The sequence below is a fragment of the Aquarana catesbeiana genome, linkage group LG06 (assembly GCF_042186555.1).
Source record: "Aquarana catesbeiana isolate 2022-GZ linkage group LG06, ASM4218655v1, whole genome shotgun sequence".
NCBI classification, from domain to species: domain Eukaryota; kingdom Metazoa; phylum Chordata; class Amphibia; order Anura; family Ranidae; genus Aquarana; species Aquarana catesbeiana.
This window is the reverse complement of record NC_133329.1, coordinates 370661084-370683130: the sequence shown is the minus strand read 5'-3', so window position 1 is coordinate 370683130 and position 22047 is coordinate 370661084. Positions and strand designations below refer to the sequence as shown.

General features: G+C 41.8%; 1 protein-coding gene across 3 annotated transcripts in view; it reads left to right on the top strand.

Moving 5' to 3' along the window:
• MBD5 (methyl-CpG binding domain protein 5) overlaps positions 1 to 15567 on the top strand; it is a 122381-nt gene extending 106814 nt beyond the window's left edge. For all 3 annotated transcript variants that reach the window (XM_073634214.1, XM_073634213.1, XM_073634212.1), the window contains 4 exons: positions 1629 to 2792; positions 8428 to 8501; positions 10359 to 10434; positions 14599 to 15567. In XM_073634214.1, the coding sequence (XP_073490315.1) occupies positions 1629 to 2792; positions 8428 to 8501; positions 10359 to 10434; positions 14599 to 14661 (1377 nt within the window). In that variant the 3' untranslated portion in view covers positions 14662 to 15567. The remainder of the gene's footprint in view (positions 1 to 1628; positions 2793 to 8427; positions 8502 to 10358; positions 10435 to 14598) is intronic.
• The last annotated feature ends 6480 nt before the right edge of the window (positions 15568 to 22047 follow it).

Here is a 22047-nt window from a genome sequence, read left to right as displayed (position 1 = left end):
CGATTCATTGTATTCTCCCAGCAGGGGAAGCCGTCCTCGCCGGGAGAAGACAGTGATTATTGCTAGCAGTTATACCAGCTGCCAGCAATAATCCCATGCAAAATCTGGCAGGCTGGCTGTACCCAATTTGATCGATCGACTTGGTACATTATGCCTACCCATACATGGTTTGAATCTATGGCCGGCCTAAGTCCACAAAAATGCTGAGTGTTGTCAGCTCACAACAGGACTTTGTAGTTGAGTGCATTTCTGGCAGATCAACAGATATATTTTCTGTATTTGCAGTCGCTAAAGGGATGTAATATGGGGAAATGTGCATGTATTGCAGAGATGTACTGTATAAAGTTTTTTTTATTGCCCTAAATTACAATTTAACCAACTCATGACTTTTAGCAGGCACCATAAGGTTCCAACCTGATCCTAAAAAATTCCTAGCTCAACTTACCGACCAGCCTGCTAACCATCCGAATTGTCCTGTCTAACAGTATGCTTTAAAATGGGTTTAGTTTGCACACATCTGCAAATAAATGAGCTACAGAGGCCCATCAAGGCACCCCAGTATCTGTAGTCCTAACTCTAAATTTTAAGAGCCTCCACATTGGAAGCACATGCATTATAATGGATAGGCAGAGGGCAGATGAGCCTGGAGGGAGCCCACCCCTCAAAGGCACAGGGGCGTACTTGACACCCAGCACATAGCACCATGGCAGCAAAGGTGTCCAGTACATCCCCTCACCAGTATTTTAACTGTACAAACAAATGGAATCTGCCTTCACGTATAACTGGCCTTTGAAGCAAGGAGCGCATGGAAGGGCAACGCATGTTTGTACGGTTTCCATCTTGATCCACTCTCCTGTTCTCCAAAAATGCACATACCTACTTTATTTGCATTGGTCTAAGCATGCTTCTTCATGGTGGGTGATTCACTGCTCAGACATCGACCTCTGAATTGTGGGAGGCACAGCGGGTGGTCATGTGTGTCCCCCATAGTTGGAAGTAGTGCTTTCTCAAGACTCTAGTAATGAGTTGGGGGAGGGAGCAGAGAAAAGGTTAGAGCAGACACATTAATTTTCTACTTCAAAGCCTGAAGTTGCATAAGTAATCATGTACTGAGTACTGGTTGCCATCAGGGGAAACCTGTCATCGGAGAAATACTTTGGCTCCAAATATTAAACTCTTTCAGAAAATACTGATTGCCTGGGTGTATCTGGATTCAGTACCTTCCAACTCACTGATCTGGAATGAGAATGCCTGAAGGCAAAATGAAGGCATAACATTTTTTGGATGCTTGTTCTAGGGCAGGGATATGCAATTAGCGGACCTCCAGCTGTTGCAGAACTATATGTCCCATGAGGCATAGCAAGATTCTGACAGCCACAAGCATGACACCCAGAGGCAGAGGCATGATGGGACTTGTAGTTTTGCAACAGCTGGAGGTCCGCTAATTGCATATCCCTGTTCTAGGCCAATGACTCGGGGGGTATTGAAGTATGGCAGCCAGGCACTCTAGCATATTCAGAAGCAAAGATCAGTAATCCTTGCCCACTGCATGTCCCTCTAATGCTAGGTGTTGATCAAGATGGTCTGGAACATTAAGTAATGCTTGTTAAATGATCTCATTTCCACAGATGAAAATGCAAGAAAACAAAGAGGTCAGCGCACAGATGGGAACATCTTCAATACCTGAAAACCCAAATTCATCGGTTCCTCCATTTCCAGACAAAGCTTGTAACATGCCTCATAGGACAGAACAGTACATGAAAGATAACGTCCGAGAAGGAGACAGTTCGGTGGACGCCATCTATAAAGCTGTGGTTGATGCAGCCAGTAAAGGAATGCAAGTGGTCATCACAACGGCGGTATCCAGCACGACGCAGATGAGCGCTATTCCAGCACTAAGTGCCATGAGTGCCTTCACTGCATCCATTGGTGACCCGTTAAACCTGTCAAGCGCGGTTAATGCCATCATTCATGGCAGAAACATGGCAAATGCTGATCTGGAGGTCAGGTCACGAAACACAAGAGGTACCCGAATGAGGAAGAACATGGATCAGAACAAACACATGGTGGACGGGGATGGTTTTGAATATTTCAAACCAGGATGCAATACTCCTAAAAGGCAGTGGAATGGCGGTCAAAGTCCAGGTGACATGAACAGGTGGAAATGTGAGGAGTTTTTGGACCACAATGCACAGGTCCATGGCAACCCTTACCAAGTAAGGTCTGGCAATGTCTCTCTATTGCACTCCTTCGAAGACGAGCAGTGCCAGATCTTGCTACCGCCCAGGCACTGCCCAAGCGATAAGATGTTAGAGGAGAATTTCAGGTTCAACCATTACAAAAGGACTATGATGAGCTTCAAAGAAAGATTGGAGAGCACAGTGGAACGTTGCGCGCACATGAACGGTACACGGCCCCCACAGCACAGGGGGTTTGGAGAGCTCCTGAACATCCCCAAACAAGAGGTCAGCATAGAGGAACAGTCTCCCAGCTCTTCCAACAGTTTAGAAAGTTCTTTAGCAAGAGACTACATTCATTATAATGGAGACTTCCATGCCAAAGGCATGAATGGGTGCGTCCCTAGCCCCTCAGACACCAAGAGCATCAGTAGCGAGGATGACCTTCGGATTCCTGACTCCCCTTCTTCTAATGACTTAATGCATTATAGGCCAAGGACGTTTAATATGGGAGACTTGGTCTGGGGGCAGCTTAAAGGACTGGCTTCATGGCCTGGAAAATTAGTGCGGGATGACCTACGTAACCCATATCAACAGAACTCAGAGGAAGGGAAGGTACATACATAACTGCTTTATTAATTTTTTTTTTTCTTTGCTCATGCTTACTTTAAAATCATTCAATTTAGAACTGAATAATGTTTTCAAAGTAAATCCTTAATGTCTTTCTAATTGAAAGAGGAAATTTTAAGTTTTTGCTGTTTTTGGATTGCTTGGTGAATAGAGACAGGCAAAATTATTTAGATTTTTTTTTTTGTCTTCAGCGGAAACTCAATATCATTGTCTGCTTAGGTGATATTTGCTTGATAATATACACCTCAATGTCACTTTCACTATTAACTCCAATGCATTTCTCCAAAATGGCAACATTTTGCAGAAATTTCCTGATTTTTGTCAATGTTGCTCTTCATTCCTGGTGGCATTGAGAGCATTGTTCTAAACTGAACTTCCTACTTCTCCTGTTTGGGGCATATGCTCCACATAAAGCATTCTGGTAAAGAATCCACTAGGGAAGCACGTAATCCTGTTACCAGTACCTACCAAAACTTCCATAAAGAATGTATGGAGAATGCACACCATAGAGGGGAGACAAGAAGATGAGCTTGTTGCGGCTCTTTCATTGTCCCTAAGGAAGTGAGGACATTTCCCAACAAGGTGCACAGTTCTGAGCTGATTGCATTAATACCAGGTGTCATTTTGTGTTGTACACGTGGGGCTTTATTGTGTCTCACATTGTCTGTTCTCACTTTTTGACAAGCATAAGACCAGGTAATGTTGAAGCATAGTAGCTTTCTAGCTGTGCAGATGGATACACTTGCCTCCCATAGCTATTTACAGGGCTCAAGTGTTTAGAAGCAAAGGTTATCAATGGACCAATCTCTTCTAGCACAAAGAAGGTGCTGGACCACAAGGACAAACCTAAACAATGCAGATATAAATAATGGATCCTTTTTTTAAAGTAAATCTGTCATGAGGAAAATGCAAAGACATTATTGAACTGCTTCTTTAAACAAAAAAAAAACAAAAAAACACAGTGCCTTGAAATAGTATTCATACCACTTGAAATTTCCCACATTTTGTCATGTTACAACCAAAAATGTAAATGTATTTTATTGGGATTTTATGTGATAGACCAACACAAAGTGGCACATAATTGTAAAGTAGAAGGAAAATGATAATAATAAATTATTTCAATTTTTTTTTACAGATATCTGAAAAGTGTGGCGTGCATTTGTATTCAGTCCCCTTTACTCTGATAAACCTAACTAAAATCTCTAGTGGAAACAATTGCCTTTAGAAGTCACCTAATTAGTAAATCGAGTCTACCTGTGTGTAATTTAATCTCAGTATAATTACAGCTGTTCTGTGAAGCCCTCAGAGGTTTGTTAGAGAACCTTAGTGAACAGCATCATGAAGGCCAAGGAACACACCAGACAGGTCAAGGATAAAGTTGTGGAGAAATTTAAAGCAGGGTTAGGTTAAAAAGAACTACCCCAAACATTGAACATCTCAGGGAGCACTGTTCAATCCATCATCTGAAAATGGAAAGAATATGGCACAACTGCAAACCTACCAAGACATGGCCGTCCACCTAAACTGACAGGCCGGGCAAAGAGAGCATTAATCCGAGAAGCAGCCAAGAGGCCCATGGTAAGGCCTCATGTATACTGCTGCTGCTAAACGGATGTTTAGGAACAGTTGGGCATTTTTTTCAACTGCTCCTGAACTCTCCTCTGTTATCTAATCAGTACATGTACACTGAGTCGTTTCTAGTCAGTTGAGTTTAGAGGCTTTTTTTGGAACGCAAAAAAATGGGTTCAGAAGCAGAGTTTAGAGGCATTTCAAGCGCCAAACGCTTCTAAATGCGGTAACTCGCATTTAGCTGCGTTTCATTTACAGGCGTTTTTTCATTTTTGGCTATTTTGAAAAAAAATAATTTTTTTTTTTTCTAAACGCGGCATGTAAACGTGGCAAAACGGCCGTTTTAAATGTGGGTTACTATCTGTCAAGTTAAATCATTCAGGAGAGGTTGTAAAAACGTCCCGTGTACATGAAGCCTAACTCTGGAGAGGCTACCAGAAGCCATGTGGGGGACACAGCAAACATGTGGAAAAAGGTGCTCTGATCAGATGAGACCAAAATTGAACTTTTTGGCCTAAAAGCAAAACGCTATGTGTGGCAGAAAACTAAAACTGCACATCACCCTGAACACACCATCCTCACCGTGAAACATGGTGGTGGCAGCATCATGTTGTGGGGATGCTTTTCTTCAGCAGGGACAGGGAAGCTGGTCAGAGTTAATGGGAAGATGGATGGATTCAAATACAGGGCAATCTTAGAAGAAAACCTGTTAGTCTGCAAAAGACTTGAGACTGGGGATGAGGTTCACCTTCCAGCAGGACAACGACCCTAAACATACAGCCAGAGCTACAATGGAATGGTTTAGATCAAAGCATATTCATGTGTTAGAATGGTCCAGTCAAAGTACAGACCTAAATCCAATTGAGAATCTGTGGCAAGAGTTGAAAATTGCTGTTCAGATGGTCTCCGTCCAATCTGACAGAGCTTGAGCTATTTTGCAAAGAAGAATGGGCAAAAATGGCCCTCTCTAGATGCGCAAAGCTGGTAGAGACATCCCCAAAAAGACTTGCAGATGTAATTGCAGTGAAAGGGGGTTCTACAAAGTATTGACTCAGGGGGGCAGAATACAAATGTACCCCACGCTTTTCATATATTTATTTGAAAATTTGAAAACCATTTATCATTTTCCTTCCACTTTACAATTATGTGGTACTTTGTGTTGGTCTATCACATAAAATCCCAATAAAATCCAATTACGTTTTTAGTTGCAACATGACAAATTGTGGAACATTTCAAGGGGTATGAATACTTTGTCAAGGCACTGTACATGGGGGTTTAAGTCTTCCCTATTCTATTTAAAACAAAAGTAAAAGGGCTCACTTTAGGTATGCAGTACTTTAACTCAATTTTAATCTACTTCTTTAACACCCCCATCCCCCCCCCACATTTCTTATATTGATAGTGTGTCCTGTATTCAAGGCTAGAGATTAAAAATTTTAATTTCTTTTTAGTCTAGCTAATGTGAAATGTTGCATGAAAATGGCAACAGGTCGGGAGTGCACCGACTACAAATTTCCTGCCGTTCTTCTCTTCTATAAAGAGAGGGTAATTGATCCCCTGCTGTTTAGCTCTCTTCAGAACACACACAGCTGTGTGGATCAATTCATGGAGTAAATTGCATACATTTTATTGTATGAGCGTTCATTTGAATAGAAATCCCATGTATTGCTATGTGGCAGTCACATCTATGCACTGCCGCTTAGCACTTAAGATAGGTCAAGCAGAATTTTTGTGTGTTACAGGTAAGGATGAGCTCCGGCATGTTCGCACACCCCACGTTGGCGCTGCGCTAATCGCAGGCAGTGAGACATTGTCCTGATGCGCGGCTGCAGAAATCGGGAACTGTCTCGCTACCTGCGATTAGCGCAGCGCCGACTTCCTGGCGGGCTCTGCACATGGAGTGTGCTAACACGCCGGAGCTCATCCTTAGTTACAGGAGGGCCAAAGCTCCTTTGGTGCTACTTCTCTTGTGGGTTCTGCACTCCTGTGACCCGTTTTCAGCCGACGGTCACTCAGCCGGTCCAGGCTTTGGAGGGATCCTGAATTTAATGTCTAGATCCACCCAGCTCTTCTTTTTTTTTTTTTTAATGCGCGGTGGTGCTGGAAAGTGAAGTGTACAAAAACCGTGCATGTGAACACACAAAAAAAAGTGCACTTAATAAATGTTTTTTTTTTTTTTTTAAGATTCATACTTACCTAGGTGGCTGCATCTGTCCCCCGACACCTCCAACACTGAGAACCAAAACGATCAAACCCCGCTGATCGCTCGGTTCTCACAGCTCCAAGGTGACTGGCAGTTAGCAGCTCTCTGCTCCAGTTTTCAGTCTTAGAGACGGCAGGGGACAGATTCACCTAGGTGAGTATGATTTGTTTGTTTTTGGAAGTTGTCTTTTAAGTTCAGTGAGATCATTTAAATAAACAGAAAAAACATATGCATCATAAATTCCTATGTGTTTTTAGTACACCTGGATGGAAAAACTCTCTCTCTATTTTCAATGTTCCCCCTTCACTTTGCTTAAAATGGAACCAAAGCTTTGTGCTGAAATTTTGAGGCACGCAGACTTTTACTGCGGAAGAGACTCTGGCTGCCCCCTGGCTTTGTATAGCGTTTCAGTTAGAGAGAGCCAGTCTGATAGTGGGTAGCTACTGCTGGGTTGTCTTATTAGAAGCCCTAGAATGCTCTTTGTGATAGAGAGACCCTGTATTAAAGCAAAATTCTCATCACAAAAATACAAATGATTGCAAATGAAGAGGTATATTACTTAACTATTTGATGGGGTGAGCAACTTTGCTCTATAAGAGTTACAGCAGCTGAAGAATCTTCAGGATCCAATACACTTTCAGGTATTTCAGGGATGCCTGCTCCCCCCTCCCCTCCACTCTGCACTGGGGTTTAGTGTTCCAGCCTTACTTTGTCCTGTAGAAGGGGCCACAGTGTCATTATGTTTGTATATCAACTATATATGTAACTTTTTGCCTGCTTGTGGGGATTAGAAAGTGCAGAGAATTTATTGGGGTTGATTTACTAAAGGTTTTGCACTTTGAAAATTAAATTTTCACCAAATCTTACTGAATCAGGTGAAGTTCTGCTTATTCCCATCATCCAAACAGCCTATTTTCCTTTAGTAAATTAAGTCCATTGCATTCAGTCAGACAGACCTTATCTGGTAGATGTACTAAATAGAATCAGCAAGTTTCAATCATTGTGCAGCATTACTAAGAAGTAAACAAAGCCTGCATATGTATTGAGCAAATATGGCTGCCCATATTTACATTTAAAACTTAACACAAAATCATGGTTAAACATTAGGTTACATTGATGAGGGTTTTTTTACTGTGCAAAAAAATTGTATTTTGTCTAAAGCCAGCCATAGATGGAGCGATTTTTCTTTCCCTCAACTTCAGGCTGTAGTAAAGAAAATCACTTGTTTCCCCCATTAACACAGTCAGTGTTAATGGGGGAATCCCTCCTGCCGAGCAATTGTGTTCTCCAGGTGGGGAAAGCCGTCCCCAGCAGGAGAACACAGTGATTATTGCTAGTGGCTATAATAGCGGCTAGCAATAATCACATGTAAAATCCAGCAGGCTGGTTGTACCTAAGTGGACCGATCAATGAACTTGGGTACATGAAGCCTGCCCACATACATGGTTCGAATCTAGGTGGCCGGCTTAACGCCTGAAATGAGTTCAACATAATATTACTGTAATACAATACAAAGTCTGTTCCTATAAAATTGGTGGATGCTGCTTGTGTCAGGAGATATCTGGATTATTCCAGGAGCAGACAACGCAAAGTGTAAAGATATTTATTTGTAGACAATTATTGTGAATGGATCAGATCACAGGAATCCATGTCAAGAAACATGTTTAGCCTGGTCAGAATGTGCGTTGCATGATGCATGGCAAGGTATGCTAATTTTCAGTGAATTCCTGTTATTGCACAAGCAAGTTCATCTGCGAAGTATCTGATCCACCTGGCGTACTTTACGTGACAGATGGACTCACTTGTGTGCAATCCCGGGTCTGGATAATATTATGTGCTTTCATTTAGGTGGACAGTGACAAGCTGAGGACGTTGACAGAGGGACTGGAAGCTTATAATCGTGTGCAAAAGGGCAACAGAAAGTAAGAAGTATTTTCTACTCCTTTATATTATACATTTTTAGTATTTATATACTAGAGATCGTCCGATAACGTTTTTTCGGTGCCGATACCAATATTTCGGCCACCTCTCCTGCCGATAGCCAATAATTTGTACATTTAAAACATTTTTTTATTTACACTGTCATTTTAATTTAATCAGTCGATCTCTGTTATATACTGAACCTAAAGTCTCACTAAAGGCAAAACTTTTTTTCAGTTTTAATGAAGATGAATTGGATTTTATTAGTTCTTATTACTGTCTGTTCCCCCGTTATGGAGATTCACCCTATCTATCACCCTCTCTATTTGTCCTGTTTCCCTTTTATTAATGAGATTAAAAGTCAATAAGTAAAAGTCAAAAAAGTAAAAAAAATCCAAAATTCTGGGTTGACAGGACAGGAAGGCAAAACTTCCAATGGGGACACTAGTTCTGGTGACACCCCGGTATTCCTTCACTTTGGAGAGAGATCCTCTTACTTCCTGTTCTGGCTATGCAACAGGAAGCGAAAGGAAATCTCCCCAGTAGGACATTCTATCCAATTGAAAAAAAAATTGCCTGTAGTGACACTTTAAGGCCTCATGCACACTGGATGTTTTTAATGTGGCTGTTGGGGGGGCTTCTGGCAGGTTTTTGTTTCTGCCTTTTAATGCCCCTGCATGTTAGCTTCTGTATTCATCAGGGCTGGGCAAGGGGTGGGCAGCTGTGAGATGGGGGGACATCAGAAGGGGATTTGTGTTTGGAGGGTAAATTTGGGAGCAGCAGGGCATACAAATAATTCTACAAGGGTAAATTATGAGGAGTGGTGATTTGGAGAGGTTTGTGTTTGGAGGGGGATGGAGGAAGAGGAGTTGTGCTAGGATGGGAGATTTGAGGGGGGGGGGGGCGTTGTGCTAGAAGACGTGATATTGTAGAGGGGGAGGGGATTTGTGCTAGTAGGGATGATTGGGCAATGGAGGTGAAATTTGGTGTGGGTTGGGGAGGAGAATTTGTGCTGGGAGGGAGGGAAGATGGAATATTTGTGCTGGGAGGAGGGGGTTTGGCAGAGATTTAATAATAATTTGAGGGGTAGAGGATTTGTGCTAGGAGGAGGGGTTTTTTTTTTGGGAGGGGGGGATTTGGGGAGAGAGTAGATTTGTGCTGGGATGGAGGGACAAAGATTTGTGCTGGGAAGGGGAATTTCAACAGGGGGACAGATTTGCCCTGTGAGGAGAGGGAATTTATGCTTGGGGGAAAGCATGCAGATTAGTGTTACATTTTCTTATTTATTTATTTTTTTTTGGGGGGGGGGGGGGGGGATTTTTGCTGAAACATAATGCTCATATAACTTGTGGGGGAGGGGGGGGGGCAGCTTGGCATGTTCACCCTGAGCGCTACATGACCTTATCCCGGCTATGGTGTCCATGCACACACAGGCGTTTAGGGGAGTTTAAGAAACAAGGGCGTTTAAAAGCAGAAAAAGCCCCAACTGCCAGCGGGTCAAGAAGAAGCAACTTTTTGGCCGAAAAAGTGCATCTAAATGCATGCTATCGCTAGGCTGGCTAGCACTTGAGTGTTCGTTCCACTGGCCAGAATAAAATGATTATTCTGGTCATTGAAATGAGTTGACACCCAAGCGCTTGATGCGCCTAAATGTGTTTACAAGCTTCAAGCGTTTTTTTTTTTTTTGCCAAAACCCTGCTGCCAGGAGGAAAGGCATCTAGGAGAGATAGCAAAATGTCCAGTGTGCATGAGGTCTAAAATTGAACCTTACTCAACCTCACTTTAAAACAAATATCTGCCTTCAGTTAGACTGGAGGTCTTGTGTACATGTTTAGTAACTATTGTATTTCATATTGTAGAAGTGGAACACTAAATAACCATCTAGAAGCTGCGATACATGAGGCCATGAATGAGCTGGACAAAATATCTGGCAATGTAAGTTGTATGAGATTGCAGGGTCCCACTCTCCCAACACTTGACGGTCAAGTTAACTTTCCCCAGAATTTCCATTCCCATGATGGACCGTGTGCTGCCAAAATGTATATGAGTAAAAAGAAAAGGGTGTGTTGATCTTTGCAAACTGTACAGTGATGGTGCAGACATAGACCGGGGTTTTGGTTGGCACAGCCCACCTTTTAATATGCAATTTTTCTTCTTATGTCCAGTCTTAATTGCCCATTTAATATTACAGGTTCACTTTAAAGCAGAGCTCCACCCAAAGACGACCCAAAAGGAAAGCGCAGCACGATTCGTGCATGTGCAGTAGGAAACCGGCTGTGAAGCCGCAAGGCTTCACTGCCGGTTCCCCTTAACCAGAACCCTTAACTAAGGATGGGCTCAGGCGTGTTCGCACAGCCCACGTGCAGAGCCCGCCAGGAAGTCTGCACTAATCTCACTGCCTGTGATTAGCACAGCGCCATGCCAACTTCCTGGCGGGCTCTGCACGTGGGATGTGCGAACACGCCCGAGCCCATCCTTACCCTTAACCAGCACCCGAGGGTGAGGACACCGCGGGATCCCTGGCCCGATAAGTGCCCTAATTGTAAAAGTCAGCAGCTACAGTATTTGTGGCTGCTGACTTTAAATTTTTTGTTGGGGGGCTGGAGCTCTGCTTTAAGCCTTTTTTTTTTTTTTTTTTCTGGTTGTGTCAGTACAGTACTGATTGTGTCTACCGACTGTGTCACTGTGGACATGTTTCTGGTTGCATCAACACAGTACTTATTCGGGTTAATTTACTAACATGGGAGAGTGCAAAATTTGGTGCAGCTCTGCATAGAAACCAATCAGCTTCCAGGTTTTTATGTCAAAGCTTAACCTATTAAGGACCACCCCACGCAGATATACTGCGGCAGTGCGGCCCTCCTGCGTGAAATCACATACAGGTATGTTATTTTGTGCTTTGGGGCACATGTGCACACTGCCGGTGACCTGCTCCCGCTGTAATTGGACACAGCGGGAGCCAATCAGCGGGTCCGGCAGACCCGGCAATCATTCTCAGGAGAGGCAAAACTGCAGTCTGCCTATGTAAACAAGGCAGACCCCCGTTCTGTGAGAGGGGAAGTCAAAGCATCCCCGCACAGTTGGCAAGCACTCCCTAGGAGCACATTTAACCATTTGATCGCTCCTGATGTTAACCCCTTCCCTGTCAGTGTCAGTACGGTGACAGTGCATTTTTTTTTTAACACTGATCACTGTATTAGTGTCACTGGTCCCCAAAAAAGTGTCACTTAGTGTAAGATCTGTCCGCCGTAATGTTGCAGTCCTGCTAAAAATCGCTGATCGCTGCCGTTACTAGTAAAATAAAATAAATAAAAATTCAATAAATATATCCCATAGTTTGTAGACTCTATAACTTTTGGGAAAACCAATCAATATACGCTTATTGGGATTTTTTTTACCCAAAACATGTAGCAGACAACATATCGGCCTAAATTGAAGAAGAAATTAGATTTTTTTTTTACATTTTTTTTTTTTATTGGATATGTTTTATAACAAAATAAAAAATATATATTTTTTTTTTTCAAAATTGTCGGTCTTTTTTTGATTCTAGCGCAAAAAAAAAAAAAAACAGGTGATCAAATACCACGAAAAGAAAGCTCTATTTATAAGAAAAAAAAGGACATCGTTTTTATTTGGGTGCAGCATCGCACGACCACACAATTGTCAGTTAAAGTAATGCAGTGCCATATTGCAAAAAATGGCCTGGTCATGAAGGGGGGGGGTAAACCTTTCGGTGCTGAAGTTAGAAGTTGATTGGCTACCATGCACAGCTGCACTAGATTTTGCACTCTCCAGTTTTAGTAAATGAACCCCTTTGTGTCTCTGTGGACACATTTCTGGTTAAGCCGGCAATTTTCTGATTATGCCACTGCGGACACTTTTCTAGTTGAATTAGTATGGTACGTATTGTGTCTTATGCTTGGTTCACATATAAGCGAATTGGATGCATTTTTAACTGTGGTTCGGTTTTAAAAGGGTCCTGCGCCTTTTTGAGTCCCCGTTCAGGTACAATTTCAGGGGAAATTAGCACCTGAACCGGTTAACAGAACCGCACCAAACCGCCGCACTGAAACCGCAGACACACATATGTTAGTGGACACGTTTCTGGTTAAAGCTGGCAACAAATGGATAAAATTTCAAACAGACTTAGAAAGTCTTAGGAAAATTTGTACGAAAATTCTCAGAACATTCAAAAGATTTTATTTGTTTAACATTTGATTTAGGAATAAATAGACTTTACTGAGCAAAGCCACATATACACTGTTAGGAATTTGTACTCATAAAATGTTTTCATCCTGCTCCTTTGAATTTTCTCATCACTGTGGTTGAAAACAAATGTCGATTTGACCCCACTAAGGATTAGAAAAACTAACAAACTTGCTTTTAGAACATCCTTTTCCTTGTTCACACTTGACTAAATTTCTAACGCTTAACAAACGCTCCTGTAGCGTTAGTATGGTTGTTAGACTCATGTTAATAAGCTTTCGAATGGGCGTTAGACTGGCGTTTTACATGCGTTAATGATACATTTAAAAAAAATGCTCCCCAAACACCACCACATGGGCAGTTTTGAAGCGTTTAGATGTGTTAAAACCTCTCCACAAACGCCTATTCCATTACAGGAAATAAACGAATTTTAACATCCTGCAACCGCACCACAACTGTCTGCCAGAGCGTTTGCAAATCGTTACCATAGATTTGAATGGGAGGTGTTGCTAGGCCTCAAACACCTCCTAAATCAAGTGGCATTTTTAACGCCTCTCAAACGCCTGCTTTTTAATGCCAGTGTGGACTTAGCCGTAAAGTGATTGTAAAGGTAAAATAAAATAAAAAAATAAGCTTTTACTTGTTGAACCTTCTCTCTTCGGGTCTCGTGCCGGCGCTCCTGGCCCCTCCCCTCTGTCTAGTGCCCCCATGGGAAGCTGCTTCCCATGGAGGCACTCGTGTGTGCTCTCACCCAAGCCCCGCTGTCTGTGTCAATGGACTCGTCTCAGTCCCCCGCTCCCTCGTCACTGGCTTTGAGTGATAGCACTGAGAGCCAATGACTCCTGGTGCTCCAGCAAAGCCAGCGAGACCCGGAGTTGTGAGGAGAGAGAAGACCTGCAGACGCGCACAGCACTGGATCGGTTGAGGGCTCAGGTAAGTAAAAGGGGGGGGAGGGGGGGGGCGATGCTGACACCTTAACATTTTCTACCTTAATACAAGGCACGCATTAAGGTAAAATAATGTTTAGGCGTTACAACCACTTTAAGTGATTGTAAAGCTTTGTTTTCTTTTATTATTAAAATACCAAACCTGTTATACTTACCTACTCTGTGTAATTGTTTTGCATAGAGCAGTCTTGATCCTTCTCTTCTGAGGCCCCCCACTGGAGCTTCTGGCTTCACAACCCCACCCCACCAAACCGCTTGCTATGGGGTACTCATGCATGCTAGCTCCTGAGCCCTGCTCTGTACATTCATAAGACACACAACTGGGCTTGGCCCCACCCCCTCTCTTGCCACTGGCTCTGATTGACAGAAGCAGGACCCAATGGCTCCTGCTGTTGTATCTGAGCCAATGAGAAGCGAGAGAGCTGAGAGAGCTTTGGCTCTTGTGCACATCACTGGATCCAGATCAGGCTCAGGTAAATATTTTGGGGGGATGCTGCAGTAAGCTAAAAAAAAACCTTCTGCCTTTACAACCACTTTGTCATTACGGTACGTATTGTGTTTCTGGAGACACATTTCTGGTGAAGTCAGTACAGTATTGCTTTTGTCTGTTCGGACAGGCCTTTGATGGTTTCAGTATGGTTGTGTCTCTGTGAAATGTTGCCGGTCGCATCAGTATGGTTCTGATTATGTTCTCTGCTAACATGTTCGTGGTTACCCAGTGAACCGGCAGGTGACACAGAAAGGTGCAGTATTCCAATCCCGGCCGTGCAGTATGGCAGCGGATATGTAAATAACATGACTGGCCAAACAGGGCTAGAAATTTCTTGACAGGTAACATACATATATTTAAACTGTGTTAAAGTTTTGCCTGAAGTTCCGCTTGTATGATTATGATGCGTTTGTGGTCATTGCTGTTCGCTAATGTGTTCTTTTCTGCGTGCTTTAGGTGTCTCAGAGGGATCGACAGCTGAAGGACCCCAAACCCAAGAGGAGGAAGATCTCCAGATAACATTGATAGAGCTCAAGATCATATATCTGTATATAGGCATTGATATTAATATATGTATATCAATATTTCTAGATATCACCACCTGGTGTAAAGTGAATATGTGGTAAATATTTTTGCATTTTAGGCAGGTGGGTGCTGGAATCCTAAAAAACAAAAAATGTGACTGAGCGGAGATGTTTTTTTTTTTTTTTTTCTATAACACTACAATTGTGATTACAAAGAATAATAGTCAACTGTTTCTGATACATTTTCAGTGTGTATATAACAAAAAAAGATATAGAGTTTGATGCCGATAACGGAGATGTATATAGTGTACAATATTGTCATGTACAAGCTGACTTAATGCACACTTTATCTTTTAATGTACAATAATAGTGTACAAAAATTCTTTGGTTTCTATCAAGTGGATGTTCAAGCGATGTATAGAGATGAAAAATAACTGCTTTTATACCATAATGTCAGATGACAGAAAGGGGGCGCTCCACATTTCTGATCATTCTCTACCCCCCCCCGGAAGCCCCTTTCTCCCCTTTCAGGTACCCGTAGGTGAGTGAAGTCTTATAATAATGATTGATTGCATGTCCACGGCTTATCTAAACAACCTAATTTAATTTGATTTCTTCTTTGTCGCTTTGAGGACTGGCGGTTAAGCAATATATTAGTCCAGGCAATGGCTTTCATCCTCTGTACACCTTTTAATTTAGGAACTCTCTTCTCCCCTTTAGTACCCAGAGGTCATTGATGCCCAGGCCAAATTTAGCACCATCAGTATGCATTTACATGATTAAACGTGACTAAACTGCCCACCCAAATTTTTTTTTTTTTTTTTTTAAAGACATAGTATAGGGAATTAATTTGATGTACACCCTTGTCTATTTTAGACTATAGCTCTATTACAGACTGACAGTGGCTATATATATATATATATATATATATATATATATATATATATATATATATATATATATATTATTATATCTATCTATAGAGATATATATATATATATATATATATATATATATATATATGTGTGTGTGTGTATTATTTTTTTTTTAAACATTTATTTTATTTACTTTTTTATTGCTAGAATTGGCTGGTAACGTTTTCACCTTGCCACTTGCCACACACTTTCCTATTGGAGACTACAAGCTGCCATGCTGACACTTAGTGCATAGACATGGTCCATTATTGTCACCATCAGGAAACCCACCCTAAGAAATGCCATACATCAATCGTGTCCACAAAGAGGCTGTGGAAGATTAGCAGTGTTGATATTGCAACAAGCGATGAAAAAAAAAAGGGGGGGGATTTTGAAGAGAAAAGGCTCCGTAAGATTTACCCCCTTCATGACCAGGCCATTTTTTTTTTTTTTTTTTTTGCAAAATGGCACTGCGTTACTGTAACCGACAACTGCTTGGTCGTGTGACACTGTACCCAAATAAAATGTAGGCCCTTTTTTTCCTTCAAATAGAGCTTTCTTTTGGTGGTATTTGATCATCTCTGCGTCCTTTTTTTTATTTTTTCGCTATAAACAAAATACAACATTTTGAAAAAAAAAAAAAAAATATTCTTTACTTTCTGCTATAAAACATATCCAATAAAAAATTGTAAAAAATCTAATTTCTTCATCAATTTAGACCACTATGTATTCTGCTACAAATTTTTGGTAAAAGAAAAAAAACCAATAAGCGTTTATTGGTTTGCGCAAAAGTTATAGCGTCTACCAACTATGGGATATATTTATAGAATTTTTATTTACTAGTAATGGCAGCAATCAGCAACTTATAGCGGGACTGCGATATTGCAGCAGACAAATCAGACACCTAACTGACACTTTTGACATTTTTTTTGGGTACCAGTGACACTAATACAGACTTTTGATATTTTTTTGGGGTACCGTTGACACTAATACAGTGATAAAAATATGCAATCAAAGGGTTAACTGTGTGCCTAGCTGTTTCCGTGTATTAGGGGGAGAGGTGCTTTTACTAGTGGAAGGCATGGATTGGTGTCCCTGCTTTCCAGGAAAACAGGATCCATGCCTTCTGTACTGAAAGAACGACAATCTGCCTTGTTTACATAGGCAGATCGCCATTCTGCTTAGCTACAGAACGATCAGTGGGTGCCGGCGGACATCGGGTCCGTGGGACCTGCCGATCAGCTCCCGCTGTGTAAAATCACAGCGGGAGTGGGCTGCCGCCCACTCATGCCCGATACTTGGAAGTGCAGAATCAGGTGTGTGCGTATGTATATATGTATATATATATGTATATATATATATATATATATATATATATATATATATATATATATATAATATATGTGTGTGTGTATATATGTGATTCTGCTCAGTGTGACCGCCCTGTAGCAGTAAATGTGCTGTAGGGTGGTCGGTAAGTGGTTAATATGCTGTGATTTAGCAAACAATTTGCCATTTACTTAAGGTTTTGCATCCATTTTAATTACAAGACCTCTTAAAAGTGAAAAATGCTTCTGCCAGGGAGCAGTGTCCCTCCTTGGGGGATAAAATAAAATTAAATGATGTCTGTAAGCACTTCTGATCTGCCTAACCTGCCACATTCTCCAAAATAAATGGAAGGTTCTTGTGTGTTTATGGAACTTTTCTAGCCAAATTAAATTTACACTTTGTACAAATACAGTAATTTATACCGTAGGAAAATCAGCACCTCTCCCCCCTTCTCAATTGCACACAAATGCCCCTTGAATCTTGCCCATATTTTGTACCACTCTAACTCCTCCCCCTTTTCTGACTTGCTGCTCTTGCTGACACAAAGCCAGTCCTCACAGAGGCAAAAAAGAGACATTTCTTAGCTACATAATTTTTCTCCAGTTTAAGTATAACACTGAAATACACTGAATACAAAGGCACTACGATAATAAGGTAAGGAATCTAAAGAGAATAAGAATTTGATTCTTTGCCTTAAAAATTCCTTCAAGTATGCCATTTTTTTTTTTAAATTGCACATGTTTTGCAGCCTGGCCAACTTGCCATTGGTTAACCTGGAAATTCTCTCCATGTGCTAAGCGAGTTTCTTTTACGCTAGTAGCAAAGCCGCCGCTGATGCTCCAGGGGGCGCCATCTCCCTGGACTTCACTGGTAAACTTATATTGCTAATTTCTAAGACACTACAAACTATGTATTGTCTGCATAGCCTGACCAAGGAAGCATGCATCTCCGTTATCCCATTGAGCAGTATTAACACATCACAAGCTGCCGTGATAGACTCACAGAATGCAGCATCTTTACTTTCTTTTCCTTTTTTTTTTTTTTTTTTTGTCAGTATTATGTAACATATCACAGATTTATTTTATTTAAAAAAAAAAGTATTTATACTGTTAACAGATTATATATTAATGTGGCTGAAACACGCAAGTTATTTTATTAACCAAATTATTTATGTTACGTAAAGTGAAAATGTGAAGCTAGAGGGAAAAAAAAAACACTACATACAGACATGAGCCGACATTATTGTATTGTAAGGAAAGGTTCACTCGAACATTTGACACATGTATATTCCGATATGTGATTACGTACGTGGATATACCTCTGTTGTCTTCGGTCCTGTTAATTGCAAAAAAAAAAAAAAGCAATTGACGTAAATGCCATCATCTAGTTTGTACGAAGCCTGCGCAAGTGGAGGAAGCCATGTTGCTTGCTTATTCAGTGCTAATTAGACCACAGCCCTGGTGACATCACTTTTAATGCAGCTCTACTTTTAAATGACAAAGAAGGATATTTTCAATTTAGACATCCAATGGTCTAGAATGTAAATACAACCTTTATTTTTAAATTATTATTATACAGGACTGACAGTTTACTCAGCGCTTTACAACATAATGGTAAAGTGTGTACTATTTTCACATTGGGAAAATGTATGAAGATTTTTTTTTTTTTTCATATTTTAATCTAGTTCTGTCTACATTACTGCAGCATCTCCCAATATATTTTTTAGAATTTGAATAACAAATCATCTAAACCAGTGGTTCTCAACCCTGTCCTCAAGTACCCCCAACAGGCCATGTTTACAGGTTTTCCTTTATCTTGCATAGGTGCTTTAAATTAGAGTCAATGGCTTGGTATTTTGGACAGCTATTTTATCTAAGAGAAATTCCCAAAACATGGCCTGTTAGGGGTACTTGAGGATAGGGTTGAGGACCACTGATCTAAACCATTTTTGGTACGTTTACTGTAAATAAAGTGGGGGAGATTTATGCCCTTTCAGCTTTTTATTATTGTCTGTGTCCATTTGGGAGGTTTTCCCTTGTCAGTCAAATCATCCACAAAATGCCCTAGGCAGAATCCTAGGGCCCTGAGTGCAGGGGGCTCCGCTCACAAATTGCATGCTCTTGAAATAAGACCGGGGGATAACGCAGTTGCTCAAAGATGTGTGTCTGCCTGTCACTTGAAAAGAGAGGCATAGGATTGCAGGCAGTTTGTGTCTGATTGGGTGTGCTATACCTGTATGGACAATGCAAATGGGGAAGCTTCTCTGTGTCTATTGCAATCCTTATCAATGTCACACTAAAGCAGGCCATAGATGGGATCATATCTCGGCTGGTTCAGCAGGGATTGGTCAACATTTGATCCATCTATGGGCAGGCTGGTTGTATCGATGGATCAACTTGGGTATAACCAGCCTTTCAGATTTTTTACATATATAGCAGCGGCTATAGCTGCTAGCAGCTTTTAAATATATAGCCAGCAGCTATAGCTGCTAGCAGTAATCAATGTGTTCTGCCGGATAGGGAAGGTTCCCAGCCAGCAGAACACAATAGTCCTGCGGGAGGGATTCCCCCATCAACACTGACTGTGATAGGTGCATCAAGCAATTTTCTTTCCTTTCACCCATGGTGGAAGGAAAGAAAATCAAATCGCCTATGGGTTGCCAAAAGCTGGTCATGCACGAACCAATCCTTCCCCACCGGGACATTGTTTTCTTTCAGTGGCAACTGCAGTTGTCAGAATACAATGATCAGTAGCTGCAGCTCTGATCAACAGACCTTTTCCAATATGGGTTAGGCATTGGCCAATCAGCATCGCTGTGATCTGTCCCGAAATCCCTACAGAAAGAAGGGCAAAGATTTAAAATCCCTGGATCATTGCGCCAGCTGGGTGGGCACTGACAGCTCCTCACCCACGTAGGTAAGTACAGCGGGTGGAATGGGTGCTAGTTCAATTTTTATTTTTTTTTTTGAAAAGGTGAACTGACCCTCTAAAGCCTCGTACACACGATCGGATTTTCCGCAAAGCGCCAGACTTTTGTGTGTGCTGGGAACTTGTCTTGCATACAAAATAGTACACAATTGTCGGCCAACAAACACGAACGTAGTTATGTACTACGAGGAATTTCAGCTCTTGAGCGCCACCTTTTGGGCACCTTCTGCTAATGTCGTATTTGGTGAGCATTGATTCTGAGCATACATGTTTGTACTTTGGACTTTTGTGTGACAGACTTGTGCACACACGATAGGAAAATCTGACAACAGACCGTTGTCCGCCGAAAATTTACTAGCCTGCCATCCAACATTTGTTGGCGGAAAGTTGGCCAACAATTGTCTGATGTAGCGTAGTAACAGTCGGATTTTAGGCAAACAGTCTGTCATCACACAATTCCCAGAAGAAAATCCGATCGTGTGGCTTAAGGCTAGTCATACACATATAATTATTCCATGCTAAAAGCGTGGCTGAAGGAATCTCCCCTGCTGGGTAGTCTGACAGACAGCACCCATGGCTGTCAAAATACCGATCATTGATTGCATCTGGTTGGATGGATTGGATTCAGTCAACAGTTTTCCGTTCACTGAGCAGGAACCACCTGAAATTCAAGTCTTGTATGACAATACGGCGGGGGGAGCTGCTACCTAAAGCCTAGTACACACAGGCTGAATGTCGGACAGCATCGTTCGTTTTTTTTATTGAACATCTTCTGTCAAACGAGCATGCTGGAAAACCAGCAGCCGACCGACTTCCGATCAGTGCTGTCAGCCAATGGCTAAGAGCACTGACTGGAGCGTTCTGGTGGGGGGGCTGTCTCCCTGTCAGAACACAATCGAATTGTTAGTACAGCGACTCCAACTGGAGCTGTCAGATTTTTTTTCTCTTCAACCCGCTGGGTTTAAAGGGAAAAAAATTGTGGTGTGTGCCAGGCTTTTCCTAGGACTCAATTCTGCCCTAATCCATCTCTGTTTTCCTTTCCTGTTTTGACAGTGGTCACTGACGCATAAGGTGAGGGGATTTTTCTCCCAAAAGGATACAGACCGCAATAAAAACAACTTTTTATAAAGGGAAAATATTAAAACCTGTGCTGGGTATTTTTGGCAGCCTTCTTGCTAAGGAGATTCAACTTACTTTTTGTTCCAATGACGGTTGTCACCAGTAGAGGAAATCTTTGCAGTTTGGGCGCTTAAGTAGAAATCTATCAATAATGGATTGAAAATTTTTTAGTTAAAGGTACGTTTTTAGAACCTGGGATGTAACCTCAGTATGAAAAGGAGAAGCTGGGTGCTTGGTTTCCCCTGCCGCAGGCTCTTCAGCAAGAAATTCAGTACATTCTGCATGTGTTCTTATCTGAAACTCCCCGTAGATAGAACTTTACATTATCTGAATCTTTTACCTGTGCTTTCTCTGCCATTTTGCACCAACACAAGCCAAGTTTTTTAAACATATAATTTTGCTCCTTGTAGTACTTAGAGGAGCTCCAGTCTTCCCCCCCCAAAAAATTAAAAGCCATCGGCTACAAATACTGCAGCTTCTGACTTTTAATATAAGGACATATACCTTTCCAGGAATCCAGCGATGCCGGCAACCCAGCCGATTCTTCAATCGGTTTTGGGTGCAGGCATCTTGGGTCAGGGAAACCGGCAGTGAAGTCTTCCTGTGCTTTGTGAATGGTCTTGCAGTCTTCTGGGACCTGTGTGTGTCTCAGAAGGCAGCAGGGCGAAGGAGTAGGGGCCAAACATCTTTGCAGATCGCCACGGCGATCTGACCTGGAAGTGGGAGCGGAGCTTGCCCTTTTGGGTGTTTCACTTTAAATATCCTTAATATACTCATAGGCACAAGATGACAGTTGGTATATATCCAAGATAACATAGACCAAGCAGTATTTATGATGGCCCATACAGGGCCCTGTTATATTTCTGAGGAACAACAGCTGATCGTTTGGGTACATTTGCCTCTAGTGATCAGTTTTCTTCAGGGAATATCTGCTTAGGTTTGGGATGGCCCATAGATCATTACCTGATCTGCCAGTTTTAGGGTCTGTGTTGATGGGCTTTTGCTTGTGTCAGAACAGCTGCTCTCCTTATATAAGTCAATAGGAATGCAAATACAACTTGATGCAGGTTATTGCAGTTTAGATGGAGGTC